A 22,521-nucleotide genomic window follows, 5' to 3' on the forward strand; every position below is an offset into this window, starting at 1 on the left:
CGATTTAAAATTACAAAACACTTATTTAAAAAAACAACACCAAAACATATTACGGAAGGGAATTAGGGTCAATGAAGGATGAGAGGTTGGGTTCACGCTTGAATTGGTGGGTCTCCAATGCCTGAGCAATGCATAGGTTTTTGATTCGACTTCCCTTCGATCCAGTTCCTTTGATTGTGTAGATTATTTTAAAAGAAGACTTCTTCGGAGTCCTGTGTCCAGAGTTGACTAGATGCTCCTGTATTGAACTGATAATTGTTTTGCATTCTCCTTTCAAAAGCCATGTCGGGTAGTGCTCTGAGATGAGTTTAGAAAGTGATCGCTTTGTGCGGCCAGTGTATCCTGCCCCACAGGAGCAAGTAAATTTATAGATGCACGTTGATGCGGTTCAAAGCAGAAGTTTATCCTTAACATATTTGAATGGTAGGCCGGCTTGAGTAGAGAATACGGACCTTAGCTGAATAGGACGTTTTATTCAAGGCTTTTGAGATCTGTTTGTTTAAGATTTTAGCAGCCGTGTCTCCTGTAAATTCGATATTTATGAAACGAGTTCTCATAATTCTGAACAGTAAATTATTTTCATCCTTATATTCTTCTCTAACCCCCTGACTATTACGTAACCTCATTTGATAATTAGAGTCTCCAACCCCATTATGATGTAATCTTTTCTATCCTTTTATAAACATATTTACCATACAACTACAAATACGGATGTACAACTTAAAGAAATATTGTTATAGGTAATCAAGGTCTTCTACGTTTAAAGATTTGCTTTATATAGTTAGGATGAAAAATGTGAACATCTTTTTGGTTGCCAAGTGTTATTCGACAAAGTAGTTTGTTTCAAAGTATTGATGGTATATAACGTTATAAACGAACTAATTATTCTCAGAGCTAACCACTCTAACAGTGTCGATTAGATTAGAATTGAAAACAGAACACAACAAACTCACTGGGATGTATTGTATATCGAAATTAGAACTGAAAGGTTATGTATTGACAAAACACATCATTTTACCACATAAGGATCTGAAAATCAGTGTCACATTAACATTCCAGAATGCTTTATGGTCGACATACTTAAAATCTTTAGTCTTAAAGATCCTATCATCTGTTGATATTTCAATTTACTATCTACGTTTAAAGAGAACAGTGAAACTAAACATAGGTAACAGTATACTTGGATCTAGGAATTATACATATACGTGTCTTAGGTAATCTTGCTTCATAATTCGGTAAACAGACCTGTCAACATATTTAGAAATATGCTGTTAGGGCATGCTAATAAGTAAGAAATGTTAGAATGGTTAAAAATTCATTTACTGAAGTTTAACGAGACCTCAAAGATATAATCTATTTAGAAGTGCAACCATTTCACAATTTATAATGGTAAGAAAAAATAATTTAATGGACAACTACAGAAAAGATGGTTTTATGCATAAGCAGAGCCAATAATTTAATAGACGTAACCTCCACAGAATTCATGCTTTATTCTTTTTGAAATCATTCCACATTAAATTACTAATATTAGAATAAAATGAGGCTCCACTTCTGATGGAATAGATTGATCGCTGTGATTAAGATAATCATAAAATTGTTATCCCTGACAAGTTATGAGGCTCATCGCCCATATTTTCAAGCTTATCTATGAAGTATAAAACGGTTCTTTTTAAGTGTTTGATTTAGTGAATTAGTCTATTCGGGCAAGTTTGAGAATCAGCAAAACATTATCTGCTTTCTGAAGAAAAGTTGAAGCTATTCTTGTAAAGGTCTTGAGAAACTATTCAAGCGAGATTTGTTTTTCAGTCTTAGACATTTACCGAGAACAAAATCAGATTACACTTCTGGATATATGGAAGGGAGTTTTTAACAAGGTCAATCTTCAGGTATTTGTTTAGCTTCGGATATGAAGTCTTCCATGTGATAAGTATACTAATAACCTCAAAACTGACCCACCCTATACAGGTTATTCTTGGAAACTGACCTACGTTACGCATATAAAAGAAAAGAAATCGATTAGCTGCTGTGAGCAGTAATAGCTTCTCACTCCCTACATAATCGTATCTCCTTATCCCATTTACTGATTTTTTTTCCCATTAAGTTTATTTAGTCCGAACCAAATCACATGTCAACGTGCTCATTTGTAATTTTTCTGTAACCTATTTCTTTTCTTACAAGCTCTAGGTTTTCTCACGAGAATATACAATAATGTGAACTACAATTTATAATTCCACGTGGTTGAGATTTATTCTTTTCGGCTAGCTGTTTCATTTCCCTTGAACTATAACAGTCTACATTTACCATCATACCTTACTTTTTAACTTAATTATTTATTGCTTGTATGAGTTAAAATGAAACTGTTTTCTCCATCAGTCCTTATTGTTCATGCCTTGTTCAGAAAATTATATATTATTAAAATTTACATTTATAAATTCATGAGAAAAGTAATGAAATCATTCTACAACTGTGATAAACATCAAGTATTCCTTAAATAATTGAGTGTTTTCTAAAACAGAGTATATTAAGACTGAAAGTTCATTAATTTTTGGAAGCTGTTATAATCAATTATCCATTCAAGGACTTAACTTCTTGATTAGGGTCACTATAATCGGTTGTAGTTATTGTAATTAAATTTGATGCAACTGAATTTCTCGTAGATAAATTATTTGTACTTTCTTCTTCCTCTTGTATTGTTTCTGGAACACTGTCTGTTACAGGTTGCGGTGGTAGTCTTGGACGTTCATTTGTGACCTGTTATAGAATGTGAAAGGAGTATAACGAAACAAGGTCCCCGATTATTTTTCTGGCAATTAAGTCAGTAAACATCGTTTAAACAAGGAAAAAATTGGTTCGCTGCCAATTTTTATATTCTCACAGCTTAAAAATAAAAATATTTTTGTATGGATACTCCATCAGCATTGTCTGCAAAACTGGAACTATCACGCAGTGAGAACCATTTAAAATCGACCATAAGCATTCAATCGATTAGGTCGAAAATAAAAAACGAGCAGAGATACAAGATTTTGTGGGTATTAACCGTATCAGGAAGGAAGGCTGAAGTTACGGAAATGTCGAAACTCAGTGTGGTAAATATATGATTTTAAGTATTACTAGTTACTGTTTTATCGTCGTATTCCATGTATGAAAGAAAAGCCGAATTTATTAGGTTTGACCTAAATTCAGTCATGAAACAAGATTCATTTCGAATTTATTTTAGTTATGATATTGAGTTGAATTTTTGAATGACAAGTGAGTATACTATTTCGATATTACAAACACAGTATAGAACAACGCAGAACTGAACAACTTACAAATCAGTCACAAAAGTCTAAGTTCTAATTCTTAAGTCTTTATTGACTTGAATTTACTAATGTAATCAAATACTTCAGTCGTCCTAATTGAGATACTAACAAGCAACATTATCTAAAACTACTTTATTTTCTTCATTTCTACAGGTGAATACATGGATCCTCGTTCAGCTTCAACACGCGTCTTAGTAGCCGGTCTCTGGCTGTTAGTTCTCATTATAATTGCAATGTTTTCGGCTAATTTAGCGGCGAAATTAACCGTCTCCGGTTTACAAGGGGAAATTAATACATTCAAGAAACTAATTGAACAAAAAGAAGTCAAAGTAGGACCAAAAATAAATTATATATATATATATATATATCATTTTAATTTATTCTAACAACAATCATCTATGAAGATGATGGTCAATATCATTGAAATATATAACCAATGTAAAAGAATAAACAGTGATAAGTAGTGGTTTGGACATTTCACTATTCTTGATACGCCTTAGCTTTCAATCGTTAAATTGAATATAAGGTACTGAGTCATTTGTGATACTCTCACTACATGATTGGTTTGAGGTGTGTCAAAAGAAACAATAACAAACAAATTTCGAATGTATCGGCTTAAAGTACCAACCGTCTTCATCGGCATTCTCTTAAGTGATGTGATCTCCAGAATACATCTCTTCCTAAACTAGTCCCACTTCGACAATTCTACTAGTGAACAAATCTGTAAAATTCGTGAGTTTTCGTTGAATTGAATTGAACAGATGAATCGACCATTGAATAAGTAAACAGAAACATGCAACAAATTTCTCACCTTCGTCTGTTGCTTCTTCAATAGTATATGAAAGATAACAATTTCTGAGATTAGCAATACAACGCCAATTACAAGTCCACATCCAAGCAACGAGAACATACCACCAACTTCTTCAAAATCATATCCTTCATCCACAGACAATGCTCCACAGCGACTTGTATTACTAGCCCACCACTTAGCTCTCAACATATCCAGCGTATAATCTGCTTCTAGAGAATAAATCCTAGGGCGAAAAGGAATTTATAAGTTAAATGTCTTTTATTTTGTAAGCCTTGATTGTTTCAACACAACTTATTTTCACCATAAATGAGTTGTTATTACAATTGAAATATCCATTTTAAATTGTTGTATGAATATAGACATTCTTTCTTCCTCTTTTGATAAACTAAAATTCATTCTCCTATTTAAATCTCGCTTCAAACCGTCGTAGTTGGCTCAAGCCTCAAATAATCCATGATATAAATTCAGGATACGGTCAAGCTTCAGTGAGGTGATTATGCATGTTAAAGCGCTCATAAAGCTTCATAGTAATTATTTCCAAGTAGCCTAGTTAACTCAAATGGATTATGTGTTGTATTAAGCATACACTTTGGTATTTGCAGTGCAAAGGAAATTCTAGTAGTTTTCTACTTAAACAAGATAACAAATATTATGTTGAACAAGTGATTACTAGTTCCCAGTAACTTGCTTCTCAGGCTCTGGATTAATAAGAAAAGACGGTAGTTTTTATGGAAAACGTGGTTGTAAGTGGATATGGATAGGATTATCCGAATACGGCTTGCGTAAACAACCTAACAGAAGTCAAATATCAATAACTTATCTTTGATTTATTATTTCTGCACTAAGCTGATTGAAAAGCTAACGTACAGCTTGACTACACTAAGAGTCGTTCTATGATGCTAATTAGTCAAAGAATCAAGATATTTCTAGCTGCTATTTTCTTTGCCATCACCCTGAATAATCAAGTTTGATTCTGTGAATGAAGAGTTTAGATTTATTTTATGACGAAGGGTGAAGTGACGGAAATGAATGTGCCGCTCACTTAACATTTGTTTTCTTAATACGTTCATTCCTATAAAACCACCAGTACTTTCCGAGAAGAGGAAGCAAGGGAACGATATTGTGCTTCATGTTCTTAGTTGCAAATAAATTTGTTAGCTTGGTCATAGTTTATGATATGGTAGTCATACCGGCAACAATATTTTAGCTTATTAAATGTGTCGTATAGCTTTCAATATTTTCTGTAAAATAAAAGTTATCAGTTTCAATGTGATATCAATTTGATTAGGTTTCAAATAAAGGAATTATAAAATTGCTAATTATCTAAACGATTATTGTTTTTATCTTAACCATACTCAGGTAAATTATCGGAAAACGTACATTTCATTAAAAGCAGAAGTTAACGGAGAACGCGGTATTAATATCATACTATAATACCAACTTCCTATACGGTTACCGAATCGTTTCAGTTTGCATTCATTGGCTATGTAATAATCAGCCTTTGGAGTTTCCATAAATATTACCCAACCGTCATTGATAAGCTTCATTGTTTCTTCATGGCTATTTGAAAAGCCCCATTCACGCATTCTACTGTACAGTAATCCATATTTCTCAGTGACTGGATATTGCCAAACTGTATAATTTGCCGTGAATTCATCTGAAGAGCAAAACAGGAATAAGTTTACCATTAGATAGAAAAATTGAATGCTTTCTATACTTTTTAAATGTGTTTAAGGATTTTAATGCGTTTCTTTGAATTCACTTTTCACGCCGAATCAATAGAGCATATGTTCAAACTGTCATCACTTTTGGTTCGGAGAATAGCTACTATGTTTATCAAAGACTTGGAGCTAATCAATTTCCTAAAAACTTATTAGCATACTATGCTTATATTATGGAGACCGATTCGATTAAGAACCGGTCTTTATTTACTAAAATGAGTGACTAGAATCCTTGTCATCAGATGAATATAATGACATGATATGACTGAGTGATGGTTTCTCACAAGACTAGATTATCGACTCAGCTCGCCAAACTAATAAAAATCAAGACAAGATCATTATCCAGAAGAATACGTCCTATGTGTAATGAAATAACATGATTATAAGCGAAATATTACAAAGATCAGATGTCATAAATGACTAAACGTCAACAACTTGGTAGGTCACTCACTCTCCAATGAATTAATTTCTTGCTCATAATATCGGATGATATACTGAGTCTCATACATTGAGTCTATATTAAAAGGTAGGTTGAGATGAACATTCAAAAATATATAACACAGTTGTATTATAATCTTGCAAGTTGATTTTGGTAGTAAGTTACAAGAAAACATGACTGAAAGATGGAATCGGACCAAGTCTTCAGTTCTACAGTTCTAATATTATATGTTGAATGATGGGACATAGAAAACCATTATTCGATGACCGGTTATTACAGAATCTCACGGCATATAATGTTTGTCAGTGTTATCAGTTCAAGGTAAACAAGTTTATTGTCAGGAAAATCTAGACGGCTATGATTATATTCTTGAAAATCACTGGGTCTGTGTCCCGTTATGCTACATGGTATAAGGATTAAAGTTTTCGAAACTACGGAAAAACACACTGCAGTTTATTGTATAATAAATTAAGACATTTTCATAATGCTAAAATTATCGTCATCAAAATCTCTAGGGCTAATAATCAGTTGTTAAGGTTTAGTTCATGAGGACAAATTTAAGACACAGAGAAACCTTTAAATTTTTACACTGAAATTCCGTTCTTATTGAATACAAAATGATTAAGAGTTAGTAGGTAAATGAAGTATATTAAATAATTTTTTGAACAACACTTTCACTATAAGTCCATATCTTCTAGATAATCTTGTTTTTTATCCGCCTGATTTCATTTACCCATCTAGTAAACAAAAGGTGTCGGAAGGGTTAGGAATTTACGGCTCAACAGTTTCAGTGTGATCCAATTCATCAGCCAAATAGGAAAGTAATGTCTATTTAAATCAAACGTCAATTATTGAGAGTGACTAACAGTAGTTGAAACCCAGTCCAGTGTAATAATAATACAATAACAACAGATTATGATTATGATTATCGAAGAAAGCGTAACATTCTGGATCAAATTACAGGTTATTATCATTTATCTTTTTATTGTATAACTATCAGACAATTGTATTACTAGATTCTCCTTACTTCACACTTCCAGTGAACTCATTAATAATTGCTATATGTTTTACTATGACTTAATTGTGATAAATTAATCATTAACCTTTTTGATCTTTTCTCTTCAACTTTAGGCATATTTTATGTTCATGGTGATATGCGGTCAGAAAATAAATCTATTTTATAGTATGAGTTGATTTTTGTAAGATATGCTACTGAACCACTACTAGCAATGTTCTGTTATCGGATTGAAGACTGGGCTGGAAGATGGTCATACATTCTGGATTAATAGGAAATACAATTATTCTCTGCTTTAACTCAACGTTAACCTTGTCAGTCGAATAGTAAGACTCGGGCCATAGCCGAGACAATATACTCAGGGTAAAAAGTATTGTGGTATGTGCTACTGATGTCGACAGATATAAGTAGTATGTATCATCAGTCGAAAGTGGAATGCCTGGCGGCACATGGTTAGGAAAGTCAAAGAAAAGAGAACGAGAACAGAGAATAGTTGGTGTGGAGACGAAGGAACAATGAAGTCCGAGACGATTAATTGACATTTTTCAAATGAAGTATTTACTGTATAATTCTCAGATTCTACTAAGATGTTCTGTAATTTTGTATTCAAATGCATTTATTGTCCTCATTTCTGTTCTTGTTCACTACAGTATTCTAAAATTTTTATTCGCAAGTCGACCAACGTACATTTATAACGAGCATTTTCAAGAATATATATATTATATATATATATATATAGCACGGAATTTAATTTTCTAGAGTTCACGTGAAAGTATTAAGGAATACTAAGTGATGGGCATGAAGTTAAGATTTGATTATTGTTTCGTCTTTATAGTTGAAAAATATGTATGTATATTTGCGATTGTACGGCTTTGAAAATGAATTCTCAGAAGAGAGAACTCTTCACTGAACCAATTATTTTTATTTAATGAAGTAAGGTAACGCTGAACCCGTAATTGTTGGTTAGAATAACTTGCAAACTTAGGGATTCGATCAACACCAGTCACTACAGATTCAGATTATAAATTATAACTTTTCAGATTTTCGAAATGTCACGTTAACAATGTTAGGCCAGAAATTCAAAGGAACTCACTGTTATAAACAACTTTTTGTTTCCACATTTCAAAAATTGATTCTTCAGCACTTCTCAATCTCTCAAAGAACTTCAATTCTGATGAGTTGCTTCGAACTGTATACTGAAAAGGTATAATAGTAGGGGAAATTTATGTAAATTGTGATGAACTAACAGGATTCAGAAATATTATTGTCTCATCATCTTACATATTCGTAAACAAATAATTCAAACACATCCAGTCAATGATCAATATCTTAAAGATATGCCATAGAATGACTGTTAATGAATAATTTGAAATGTTTTATTTTAGCTTCATTTTAAATGAACATGGTTCCAGTCATTGAGGGAGATATTTTAGTTAGAGTTGATATTTTTATCATCAGTCGGTGATGGAAGTAACAAGTCTAAAAGGTAGACTATCTTTCAACTTCACTATTATTCATTTTGGTCTTAATCAACAATAGGAGCATATTATTCAGTTTTTGCTCATTGCTTCACTTATTAAATACATTATTATTACTTTTATACTTGAAATCATGAGTCAATTGGATCTAGACTACCATGGAAAATCTGAAAGCACTGGACGCCCGTTTCGTCCTATTGTGGGACTCCTCAGCAGTGCGCATCCACGGTCCTGCCCTGCGAGATTCAAACCCAGGACCTATCCGTCTCACGCAATTTCGTGGATTAGTTGAAGTTATACATTAACACCGTTGGATGCTGGCTTAGTGGTCTAGAGGTTAAGCGCTCGCTCGCGAGACTGATAGGTCCTGGGTTTGAATCTCGTGAGGCGGGACCGTGGGTGCGCACTACTGAGGAGTCTCACAATAGGACGAAACGGGCGTCCAGTGCTTTCATATTTTTCATAGTAGTCTAGCTCCAATTGACTTATTATTTTAACTATAAAATTACTAAAATCTCCACAAAAACCCCCTAAGATTATTATTACTACCGGTCATTCGTATTTTTATAATGTTTTAATCCGAGCGGTATCCAAAAAATCAATGATGGCATTTCGTTAAAGTTATATTACAAAGGTATAAGCCTGAACTGAATCAATTAAACCTAGCTGTTTATTTCACACATGAGGAAGTACAAGAATGAAACATATGCTAATCGTAGACACATTACGTGGTAAGTGTCTAACACGAAGTCTAGTTTAGACCTGTAGAAGAGTTGGTTTGGGACTTCAATCAAGAGAACTCAGAGTGGCTAACCAGGAAACCATAGGTAGGAATAAAATCACGACTAAAATTTTCCAACCTCAATCATTATTTTCTCAAACGAAACTCGATTTGTCAAACAAATACGTGGATGTAAATAGATAATATGCTGCATATCAGTAATTTCATAAATAAATTGTCAATAAGTCGTTAAAAGGGGAAATAAAGCAAGATAAACAATGAAAACGCTGACAATGTTTGGTGATGTTTAGGAATGTAAACAACAATTAAACTGCAAAATCATCCCAATCTTTCCTATTTGATGATAGTCTTCATCGCAGACCATTATCCGTTGATGAACCATAACAAGTTGGAAGAGACCTGACAGTAATTTTATTTTACTCTAAACTATTTGGTAATGCTCACCCAGAAGACTGTCCGATTAAAAAAGATGATATCAGGTTTTGGAGCCTTACTTTATGGGATATAAAATTACTAGACAGTCTATACTTGAACTAAAAAATCTTCATAGAACACTTAAGTAAATGAGTATATGGGCATAGTATCCGCTAACTAAATGATTGGTAATTGATACAAGTCGCTGTGGAGCATTGTCTGTGGATGAAGGATATGATTTTGAAGAAGTTGGTGGTATGTTCTCGTTGCTTGGATGTGGACTTGTAATTGGCGTTGTATTGCTAATCTCAGAAATTGTTATCTTTCATATACTATTGAAGAAGCAACAGACGAAGGTGAGAAATTTGTTGCATGTTTCTGTTTACTTATTCAATGGTCGATTCATCTGTTCAATTCAATTCAACGAAAACTCACGAATTTTACAGATTTGTTCACTAGTAGAATTGTCGAAGTGGGACTAGTTTAGGAAGAGATGTATTCTGGAGATCACATCACTTAAGAGAATGCCGATGAAGACGGTTGGTACTTTAAGCCGATACATTCGAAATTTGTTTGTTATTGTTTCTTTTGACACACCTCAAACCAATCATGTAGTGAGAGTATCACAAATGACTCAGTACCTTATATTCAATTTAACGATTGAAAGCTAAGGCGTATCAAGAATAGTGAAATGTCCAAACCACTACTTATCACTGTTTATTCTTTTACATTGGTTATATATTTCAATGATATTGACCATCATCTTCATAGATGATTGTTGTTAGAATAAATTAAAATGATATATATATATATATATATAATTTATTTTTGGTCCTACTTTGACTTCTTTTTGTTCAATTAGTTTCTTGAATGTATTAATTTCCCCTTGTAAACCGGAGACGGTTAATTTCGCCGCTAAATTAGCCGAAAACATTGCAATTATAATGAGAACTAACAGCCAGAGACCGGCTACTAAGACGCGTGTTGAAGCTGAACGAGGATCCATGTATTCACCTGTAGAAATGAAGAAAATAAAGTAGTTTTAGATAATGTTGCTTGTTAGTATCTCAATTAGGACGATTAAATTGATTGATAATTTAATTGACTTTTTATTACTGTTTATAATTTTTGTACTGATTCTACTGCACTAAGAAAATGTTCTCTTTCATCATGGTTAGTGTCTCAGGTGTTCAAGGCCTTATAATTCATAAGAACTGACTACCCTTATATGTTTCGATCTGACTGTCGAATGAATGAAAATTGTCTGGTTCTGCTCAAATAATTTATTTCAGCTGTTCTATTTATTTATTACCTGTTTCAATTAGTGAAATTATTATCACTTTATACATTTTAACTATAATAATAGTAATAATGTTGTTCGTTTGAGAAAAGTTGATAACAATCACAATGCACAGTTAGTTACATTAACCAGAACGCTCAAATTTAGCATTAATTGTATACCATGAGTTACAATAGTCATGAGTTACTTGTTTAAGTAAATACTCCACTTCTTCTCTTTATACATAATTATGTGGTCCAGATTATTCTTGTGGACAAGTTTCTTTCACCTAGAATATCATGAACTTTAAGTATTTATCTAATCACATTTTTGGAACTGTCGTGTTCTAGAAATTATATTTCAAGTAAGGTATATCAAATGATGCGGTTATTTTTGCTTCAGTAGGCTGACACCTTGAAGTTCACCTGTTTCATGCATGTACATTTCATAACATCATGCATCACATAAGTTTTACCATAAATTGTACTAGTACTGTTAGGCTTGTCTGTTTGTGGGAGAAGTTCCAGAATTCACTTTTAATTTTGATTACGCTTCAAGAGATGAATGTATCTTGAAGAATCAGGAAAGTGACTGAAACTTATATTATTCGTTTGTTTTTATATTTAACTACTTTTTATGAATGAAACGTTTTCAAACATAAGTTGCACATTCAGCATAATTATCCTAAAAAAACAAACAATCTAACCACTTATGACCATAAATCATATCAAGATGAACGATCAAAAAGTCATAGACATATAGAATTATATTTCGAGGAAATCTAAATTATAGAATTCAACGTTCCTGGCTTTGGATTGACAGTGTGTTTCTTTTCTTATAATTATCACTGGCATTATCACCTGTATTGTATAGTATATTCTTAGGACTATTTTACTAGTGTTAATCTTTAGTGTGATGTTGATCAAAAGACAACATTTCTTTCATAGTTACGAGCATGAGTCAATTGAAGCTGGACCACCATGGAAAACCTGGAAGCACTGGACGGCCGCTTTGTCCTATTATGGTAAATCCAGGAGTTCTAGTGAGAAGCAGTGACCAGTGGAGCTCAAACTACGTCTGTCGTGTGATACCAACTCACTGAAGACAATTGGTGAGCGGTTGCTCAACTTCGTGGATCAGTTTAAGTTAGACATGAACACCGTCGGATGCTGGCTCAGTGGTCTATCGGTTAAGTGCTCTGGCGCGAGACTGGTAGGTCCTGGGTTCGAATCTCGCGAGTGCGGGATCGTGGGTGCGCACTACTGAGGAGTCTCATAATAGGACGAAACGGCCATCCAGTGCTTCCAGGCTTTCCATGGTGGTCTAGCTTCAATTGACTCACGCTTGCAACTATGAAAATACTAAATCTCCACAAAACCACTTCTGATAATAACATTTCTTTATCTGATTCTTTGTTCTGGAAATATGTAATAAGGTTTTTTCTTTTAAAAATTCTCGATAAGTGTCTCATGTATGGATCAAAACTTGAATAAATAAAATGATTGTGAAATTAAGATGTAACATATGTTATGTTCTAAAACGGTGAAAAATACTTCTAGGAAATTCTATGCAAAAGTAAACTTCTAGAAGTATTTGAACTAGTGTGAACACCAGAAAAAGCATTTAATTAGTTCGAATATTGAAAAGCTGTATTGTAGAAACAAGATTCCATCAAAAACCTGATCAGTATACTTACAATTCCTTAGCTTTATATCTTGATGCCATGAACTTGAAAATATTGTTATAATTGGTTAACTACTATGTGTTTCGGTCGCAATTTATCAGATAAAAAATTCAGTGGCTTTTTATGAAAAAGACAAAAATTTGATCAGCTTACCTTGTTGAGTACAGGAACCTAATACATACCAGAGAGATTCTTTTACAGTAAATACTGTACCCATAGATTCACCATCACCCTTTTTAGGTTGATTTTGATAACTATACGGTGAATATTTGTCAATGAATGCCAGCAGAAAGCCTATAATAAATACAGCTACAACAGCTGTTATCCACACATCCCTATTAAAAGTGAATTTAATTAATTGAAAGAATGAGAACTTTCGTTGAAAATTCTTCAGTTTACTTTGAAAAATTTAGTTAATTTGAAAACTCATGACATAACAAAGATCACTTAGTCATATGATAGTGGAAATGATGAGAAAGAATGTAATTAAATTTATCACTATATCTATTTGTCATTGGTTGAATTAGTATGCATACACTCGACGCTATGAAGTTGGATAATTACTGACAGCATTGGAAAGTTTTAAATGTAGTAGCTTAAGACTACTTTGGTGCACATAAACATTCTCATATGAGATCAAATCCAGGACCCTTCAGCCTCGTGGAGAAGATGGTACCATTTAACAATTGAGTTAGAATCGAACTTTCAACTTCAACTATTGGGGATATAGTGCGATCTTCATTCAATGTGCTCGCAGGGTACCCGTTTCAGTAATGTGACCGGAAAATATATTTCATCAACTGAGTACAACTACAGCATGCCTCCCATATGATATTATATATTTATTTAGGAACGGATCCCAAATCGAAAAGTAGTTTTACACTGTAAAGCATAGTTTAAATAATAGAGACTTTCACACTTATGACTACGAATGTGACAAAAAAGGCATATGATCCAATTTTATCTTACTTTGTGGTTGCCATTTTCCTTCAGTTACATATATTTTGTAGGCACAGAAAAGAATTCACTGCACGAAGAAAGTGAAGTTGCAATTATTATTTAGAAAGTTTTATCTATGAGTAGTAATAGTGTCCCGACCCCGTTTTTTTCTAACTTTAACAGATTTAATAATTATCCTATTTTTTCTTTAGTCAAAAATTTTTTTGATGTTTCATGCATATAATATTTCTAAATCCTTCGTTACTTACCACGTGAATACATCAAGAAAAAACAACGCACCAAGTTTAAGATCTTCATTTATTTTACTGACCATTGTGATGCCAACAGATTCGTAATAAGGTACTGTAAAATCAACAATCAAAGATTTTTCTGCATCCAGAACCAATGGCCCCAAGCCAATGTCAGTATTCTGTATTTTTAGGATGAAACAAGACATAAGTAACTGAATAAAGGTTGTGGTATTTTGGACGCTTTGTAAAGTTACTTAGTTATGTAGTAGCACATAGCGGAACTGCATTTGGTGTTACCTCCAATAAGAGATATTATTCACAGTTGAACCTGGGTGATTAAATTGAACTTGGTACAGATGCCTGTGGTACACTCGTCTTCAGAAGAGACTCAACGTTTGTACAGAGATAATGACAGAAAGAAATATTGTAATATTTTATCCAGGTATGACCCAAGTAAGAAAGGGTATGGATTCTTTCTGACTTCTTAGATTATTGAAAACAGGGCAGGAACGTAAAGTCTATAGCCATTAACCGCTTCTAGATTTTTGGTCAAATCGTTTATAGAAAATTAGCCTATAAACCGTATAAGTGTATCGTGAATTTTACTGTTCAAACGTTAATTTGAGGAGCTTCGCAAACTTTAGGCCCACAAAAACTTTGTGAACAATAGCTGATAAGATTTGGCCATACTTGTAGACTTTTAAAATGGTCGCTCTCTTTAATGCATTGTTTTGAAAGTTTTGCATCAATCACTGATTTCCTCTAGATTCTTTTAACTCTTACGTGTGTTACACTGAAGCCATAAGGTAACCAAAATGTTTGTATTATTTATTATTATTATTTTCTTACAGTGTATGATTGAGTATTAATAATTAAGGTGAAGAGTATTTTTGTTACTTCATTGGCTGTGCTTAAAAGTAGACCAATCAGTGATTATTATTTTAATTTGCTGAATTTTGAAACAATCGTGTTTTGCATTCAAATCATGAAGCGATCTAAGTTAGACCACTATTGAAAACCTGGAAGCACTGAATAGCCATTTCGTCTTAGAACTAGACTACTCAGCAGTGCCCATACACGGTTCCGCACGCGGGGCTCAAGCCCAGAGCCTTCAGTCTCGAGTTCGAATTCTTAGCTTCTAGACCATTAGGACGGCATCCAGAGGTGTTGGTGTCTAACCTCAATCAATTCAAGACGTAGCGCGACTATCTTCTATTATCTTCGGTGGGTAAATGCCTTACACCCGGTATTGATTAGCTCCACTTGTTACGGCTTCAATGGAATTCAACAATCTTCACAACCCAATTCTGAAAATGGTGCTTTTGCTTTTGAGTTTGATTTATCCCATCATATAGTCTGGATAACACCATAGGACAGTATTTACCAGTTGAACCAACGAAAGTCACATAGTCAAGCAATTTTCTGTAGCCATTATCCGTAATCACTCCAGATTGCTCCCGACACATTGATGTATTAGTTCATTTTGTAACTCCAAATTACTGAGCTGGTATAAAAATGAGGTGCAGACCTTGATTAATTAATAAATTAGATAGTATTGAGAAATGATGTGGCATGGTAAGTGAAAAATAATACTACAACACCACAATACTACAGCTCATTGAAATCGACCAGTTTCAGGATATCAAAAAACAAATATATGGTGTACATATCTATCGTGTGCTACTTCGGGGATCGTAAATATGGGTATTGTGTAATAGATACACAAACAGGGAAATATGTAATTAGAAATAAATGAACGGCTAGTCAATTATTTCGTTTGACGAAGTTTGTAATGTGTCAAATAAAGGGGCTAGGACGTGTGCGAAGTATTCGAAAATAACACTATCTTTGAATGAAAATGCTCTTCGAAACGACTATAGGTTGGAGAGGACTTAACAATCGGCAGAACATGAAATGACATCAGTTCATGTTCGCAAGTGTATGTTTATTGCCTGGGCTTTGTAACGTATTGGTAACTAAATCAAATCATTTGTCTTAAAATCAAAATAAACTAGAAATCATAGTCACACTGGACAAACAAGACAGGACACATCGAGTTACACAGTGTCTCGAGATTGAATGTTAAGTCAGTCAGTCATATGAACTAGTTCACTGTCCATTTATAGTTATACATAATTTGTAAGGACACTCATTTTGGCCCCGGTAATTTAGCTTCCCATATATTCTTGTCTTGTGTCTTCTTGTGTATAAGATGTAAACGAGAATATGGAACGTGTACTGTTAAGTAAAGTAGACCACATGTTATTGGATTATTCACACTTTACCTCTAAAAGCTTCTTTATGTCACTGATTTATACCTTGTTACTCTGAATCTACTAATATTCTATTGCTTGTTTATCTTCAAATCTGTCTACCTGTAATAGTTTTGTCTTTCTGATGTGCCGGGAAGTGCTACATTTCTGTAGAAGATTTTACTGTGTTTAATCCATCTGTTTTACTTCCGAATGCCAAAGTAACACCTGGAAGTATTTTGAGAATTCCTGAATCTTAGGAATTATAGTTTGATCATCAATGACATGAGTTTGAAGATGTTTAATGAAGTTCTTCAGATTTATAATGCACAAAACACTTTGCATGTGAGTGCATCTAAGTTTGCACTAAATCATTACATTGAACCTCTCACACGGCTACATGTATACAGCCTCTTCCAAAGAAGTCCTACTCACTGCCTTCAGGAGGCGGAGGTGTTGTTTACGAAATTGAGAGGACGAAAAGCGAATGTCCGGCACTTTAACCTGACCGGTGGACACGGCGAGTCCACCTAGGGGAGTTGGAAAACGCTGATTCCAAACCAATGGTGCACATGGGCTCTAGCATCTTGACAGAACAAATGGTGTATGAACCTATTGTTGGTCACCAGGTACCATTGGACTGCATCTCCTAACGTTGCTCCACTGCCTTGTGGATTAGACCTTTATGTCAAAGGCTCTGAGTGTGACCCCCTAAGAATACCAACTACTTCGGTCTGGGCACCCGGGCAGTATCATAGCCTACACACAATTATGTAGCGCATATATATCTAGTGCCCCCTTGTACTGATATTTATGTGTTCAGATAAATAAATAAAATAACACTGAACCCTAAAGAGGATTTTTATCTTTAATGTGAGAAAATACAAATCATTCAGATTTAACTACAGTAACACAATGGGAATTATCAGAAATAAGAAACTAGTAAATTTTGTTCTGTAAATACATGACAAACGGAAACAAATTTTTTAGCATATATATATAAGAAGTTTGTATAACTAATTTTTATCACGACGTGACATCAACCAGGTAGAACCGGTTAGTTGGAGAGTCAAAAACATGAGGTGAACATCATTTTGGTGTTTTCTAGTTTGCAATGGGTCTTCAGCTAGGTGGATAATCAAAATAACTTGGAGTTCAGAATTATGCCAATCAATTTTAGTCAATGTGTTAAAATGAAAACACTACACCAATTCAATTTTATGAAAACCAAACGACATGCAATTATCTGATACTGTCTATTAACTGATCTTACTTTTCTAGAAACCTGTCCAATCATCCCTGACCAACGACCGTTCTCAAGTCTGGTGCCATAATCACCATCAGTTTGTTCTACGAATTCGTAGGCAATATTTAATCGTCTAGCGATTTCCTCAAACACCTCTACACAGTATCCTGTCCATTTATTCCGACCTAAACGTACTGCATAGGGTGGATCCTATAGAATTTAAGAATTATAATATGAACTAGAAATGGATTTCAGCAACTGATCGATTGTGAAAACTGAGTACATATTACAAATCATAAATAGCATTCATCAAGAGTCATATAAAAGCACCCAGTTGACTACTTTGTTAGGTTGACATCAGACCACATGACTTATGTGAACAGAGAAACAAGAAGCCTTGATAAACTACAGAAGCTATTTTTGGGGACGTTATTTCATTTAATGAAAACCTGTAAAACAGTAACATTTACTTTTGTCCCTAGTCTATTCTACAAATCATAAGCTCTCGTTTGATGTATGATTCCCTGCCATAGCCTATTCTGTTCCAAAGCTACTGTAATTTAAACGTGATCTTTCGTACTCTATTTTTTACTCTAATCCCCCAGTTTTAGACACGGTTGTATTTGTCTAATTTCGATAATGCAATAAGAAGACGAAGATTATCAGAATTATGTGATATATTTGCACAATACATTTCGAACAATCTGATCACACATATACTTGTTAAGATCATTTATGTATTGAAATAGAAGGTCAACTAGACAGGTTAAGGTAAGCCGTAACAAAGAAAGAAAATAAGTAAAGTACACAAAAATAATGTGATGACCACTCTGGATAATAAATCCGCATTAACAGGGTAGCAAATTCACTTAGTATTGTTTGTTTGGATCTTCCCATCGATGTGTTTAGGACTGCAACTGGTCAGTCTCTAATTGGCAGGGTAGCAAATTGTTTTTGAACATATAAAACAGGTTTCAGTTTCTGTATAGCCAATGCTTCAATAAACCTTAGTATAATCCCCTCAAGGCTTGTGTGTAACACTACAAATGCTGACTTGATATCAATCTTATGACAGGTCTCAATCAAATGTTTCGCAATGGAGGAAGATGTTTGTCTATCCTGCAATCTTATTTGACCATTGGAATTCATTTGTTTTTGCAGCCATTTAGGTATGCGTTCCTCCACCCTTAATTGCAGATTACGATTGCTCCTCCCTATATACTTGTTTCGGCACGCACGTACGTGTAAATTTATAGACACAAGAGGCTGTGACGCAATCACTTACGTACTGTTTGAGTTTTCGGTGAAACATGGACCTCGTCTTTTCAATAATGATGAGTTGGGTTGCATAAAATGTCCTATTGATGGCTAATTTCAGTCTCCATTTCAACATAAGACTATTTGAGTCACCTTTAATTGGTAAAATAATGTAGACTAGCTTTTTAGGTGCCAGAAGAGTCATAGATCACATCGTATTTAAACCTTTCCAACAGTTTATAAGCTTCAATGAATAGCCGTTGTTCATTAATGCTTCAGTTAAGAGTTTAGTCTCTACCTAAATAGTATCTCTAGAACAAATATGATTGATTCTATTGAATAAGCCCTTTATTAATCCACGTTTGTACTGAATTGGGCGGTGACTATGGAAATTAAGATATTGCTCTTTCCATGTCGGCTTTCTATATACAGAACGTTGGATGGAAACATCATCTCTCCCACTGGTCAGTATATCTAGAAAAGGAAGTTGGTTGTTCTTCTCCTCTTCACACGTGAGAGAAATATGCTTTTGACTTGTATTGAGTTCTTTTAGCAAGCGGTTCACATATTCACATTTATCCCCTATAATTATGGTGTCATTAACGTATCGTTTATACAGACACATCTTTTGAATCGAGTCATCAGCCAGCAGCGGTCCTAAAGGGCTAACCATAGCTACGCCATAGATTTGTTGAAAAAATGCTCACCTTCAAAAGTGAATTTAACGTTGTCGGTACACAATAATAATAAATCTTTAAGAATTTTAACAGGAAATGGCAATGGAAGGTTATTCAATGAAATATAGTCACATAAAATATCAATAGTTTTTCTAAGGGGTACATTTGTAAATAAAGTGTTCACATCAATAGAGCACATTGTCTTCGTTTTTATATTCATGTCCTCTAAGTATTTAATTATTTCAAATGAGTCAATCAAGGAATACTTACAAAATTGATTTCGGATAGGGTTTAATACTTTTGTAAGCCATTTGGCAAGTTTGTGTGTAGGTGACCGATACATTGATAGAATTGGACGTAAGGGGGTATTAGGCTTATGAATTTTTGGTAATCCATATAAATGAGGATACACCGAACCCATAGGTTTTAATAAATTAAACTCATCCTTGTTAATAGCACTCATGTTTAACAATTTCATTAGATTCGAGTTTGCTTTCTTTTCTACTTTACGTAATCCATCGGAGTCAATATCAGCCATAAATTTGCTTTTATTACTAAGAATGGATTCCTTTTTATTTTTGTAATCGGAATTTTTCATAATAACAACACCAGATCCTTTATCGGGTTTAAGTATGATAACATCGGCATTGTTTCGCAATTCTTTTAATGATTTGAAGTGCTGAGAAGTTAGTATGCTTCTCTGCTTTGGTTCAAAAGAGTGAAACTGATGCGCTATATCCACTAATTTAGCTTTAAACCAACTTTGATTCTCTAAGGATAAAGGGGATAAAGTACTCAATTGATCATAAAAGTTTTCGAATTGGGCGTTGATTGTCAATTAAAAGATTTGTGTTATAGGGACAGAAAAATTGAAACCCAGAGAAAGTGCCTCCTTTTCATGAACGGACAATAAAATGGAGGATAAATTAGTGACATATTTATCAGGATTGATTGGGAAAGAATTGGCATTATTATTATTATTATTACAGAAAGATTTTTCCAGCTTTTTTTCTGATCTCTTCTTTCGTTTTCGAAATGACAGTACTACAAAAATTGATGAATTTGACATGGCAAACTATAGACATTTCTGCTAACACAGGTAATGCTTAAGTATACAGTTCAATTAAATTCATTAACTTATCATGGCATTTGTCTATATAGAATTTCGTCAGTCGAATAAGATTTGGAATATTTGGTTGTAATTTACTTGAACGAAGATTCTTACATAATTGATTCGGGAAAATGTGATTTGACAAACAAGATTTATAAAAATCCAGTTTCATTTGTTCCGATATAATTTTGCACTTGAGGTTAACAAGTTTAGCTAACCTTTTAATAATTTGTGTAGGGAGTCTTCTTTTCAGAACTTTAAAGCAATTAGCCCCTTTGATAAATTTCAATAGTGTAATAAGAAGACGAAGATTATCAGAACTATGTGATATATTAGCGCAAAACATTTCGAACAATCTGATCACATATATATACTTGTTAAGGATGTTTATATAGAAAAAAATAAAAGCTCAACTAGACAGATATCAAGGTAAGTCGTAACAGAGAGAAATAAAGTACACAAAAACAATGTGATGACTACTCTGGATATGTGTGATCAGATTGTTCGAAATGTATTGTGCAAATATATCACATAATTCTGATAAACTTCGTCTTCTCATTGAATTATCGAAATTTATCAAAGGGACTAATTGTTTTAAATTTTCCTAATCGTTGTACATTGTGGTCTGGTTAGTCATCTATTTATTCATGTATCTTTTTACTTTAATCAGAAATCGGGTACCAGATCGGAATCAAGAAGAAATCGAGTAGTGTTCCAGTTGACTTTCCTTCTCTCTCGCGCGTGCTTGTCAGCCAACCAGATGATAAGATAGTTTTCGTCTCTCTACCCCTCTTCGAACTCACTCATACTAGCCTCAAGGTTAAGCCAGTCGGCCTATCGCGTCAAGATCTACACTAGACCAGTTATCCTTCGCATGAAAGTGGGTAGACAGGTCAAGAACGTAACATCGACTGACCAAGCTTTTTTGTTAGAACTGGTGAACTGAATCTAACGTTGATATTTATATTGATTGCAAGTTGACCTAAATGCTATGTTCTAAGGAATTTTCTAGAATTCTTAGGGCATTTTAATCCGGAAGTTCGCGATTTTACCAGCCGAATTCATTTCCATAATCATCTGGGTGGGCGGGGAATTGATACTGACAATAATATAGTGTCTTCTAACTGCCAATCTATGTTCATCTATGTGTAGATGACGAGGATATCCATTTTTTGGTGCGGTTGTAAACACAATAGATCTAATGTTTTTGGAGGTGATGTTAAATGTATCCTATTTTACGTCCTTCAGTTTGCATTAAGTAAAACTAGGCAGTTGATTTTGTGGATAACAATGATTCGTAAGAGTTTCAAATGCTTATGAAGTGACTGATTAAACGATGTTCATGAATTGTAGGACGATCTATTTTCTGGTCTTTTGGGTGATTTTGTGATCATATTGACAGTGGAATATTTTCGAAAATTTAAGTAGTTTCCGAGTATACCATTTTTGCGGTGTGACATCGCAAATAGAGGGACATTAGAGAATCAGTAGTGAAGTTGTGTTACAATGATTGAAACTGGTTTATTGCTTCACTTAACTTTAAATTTTCACGAATAGCTTCCTAATAGTTGAGGGCAGAGTTAATGGGAGAAGTCGAGAGGGAAATTATATTTACGAAAATCTCCGGGACTGAAATTAGATAACCCCAACAACCCTCGGCATTCTGATTGGAGAGACAGGTCAATTTCAGTCCTAGATGTCATTGTGGAAATTCAAACAACCAATAAGAAAATGGATTTGAATTCACAGCAATGCACAAGCTAGGGGCTATCTGAACTCAGTAGTTAAGTAAATAACTCGATGGTGTTTCAAGAAAACAGTATTGGAGTCGAGTACTGGAGTGAACGTCAACTCTGGGATACAGACACATCTAGCTGATGAGTCCCAAACAAGACGAAACACC

At 34.0% G+C, this 22,521-nt stretch overlaps 1 protein-coding gene across 1 annotated transcript in view; it reads right to left on the reverse strand.

Annotated features, from left to right (window-relative positions):
* Nucleotides 1-2,565: 2,565 nt before the first annotated feature.
* The window catches only part of Smp_165800 (putative atp-binding cassette transporter), a gene marked incomplete at both ends in the record, with an annotated part of 87,689 nt that continues 67,733 nt past the window's right edge, over nucleotides 2,566-22,521 (reverse strand). Inside the window, 8 exons of the mRNA XM_018789133.1 lie at nucleotides 2,566-2,751; nucleotides 4,114-4,336; nucleotides 5,494-5,770; nucleotides 8,382-8,484; nucleotides 10,761-10,936; nucleotides 13,039-13,220; nucleotides 14,094-14,254; nucleotides 17,601-17,783. Coding sequence (XP_018654606.1) covers nucleotides 2,566-2,751; nucleotides 4,114-4,336; nucleotides 5,494-5,770; nucleotides 8,382-8,484; nucleotides 10,761-10,936; nucleotides 13,039-13,220; nucleotides 14,094-14,254; nucleotides 17,601-17,783 — 1,491 coding nt within the window. The remainder of the gene's footprint in view (nucleotides 2,752-4,113; nucleotides 4,337-5,493; nucleotides 5,771-8,381; nucleotides 8,485-10,760; nucleotides 10,937-13,038; nucleotides 13,221-14,093; nucleotides 14,255-17,600; nucleotides 17,784-22,521) is intronic.

The sequence above is a fragment of the Schistosoma mansoni genome, chromosome W (assembly GCF_000237925.1).
Source record: "Schistosoma mansoni strain Puerto Rico chromosome W, complete genome".
Classification (NCBI taxonomy): domain Eukaryota; kingdom Metazoa; phylum Platyhelminthes; class Trematoda; order Strigeidida; family Schistosomatidae; genus Schistosoma; species Schistosoma mansoni.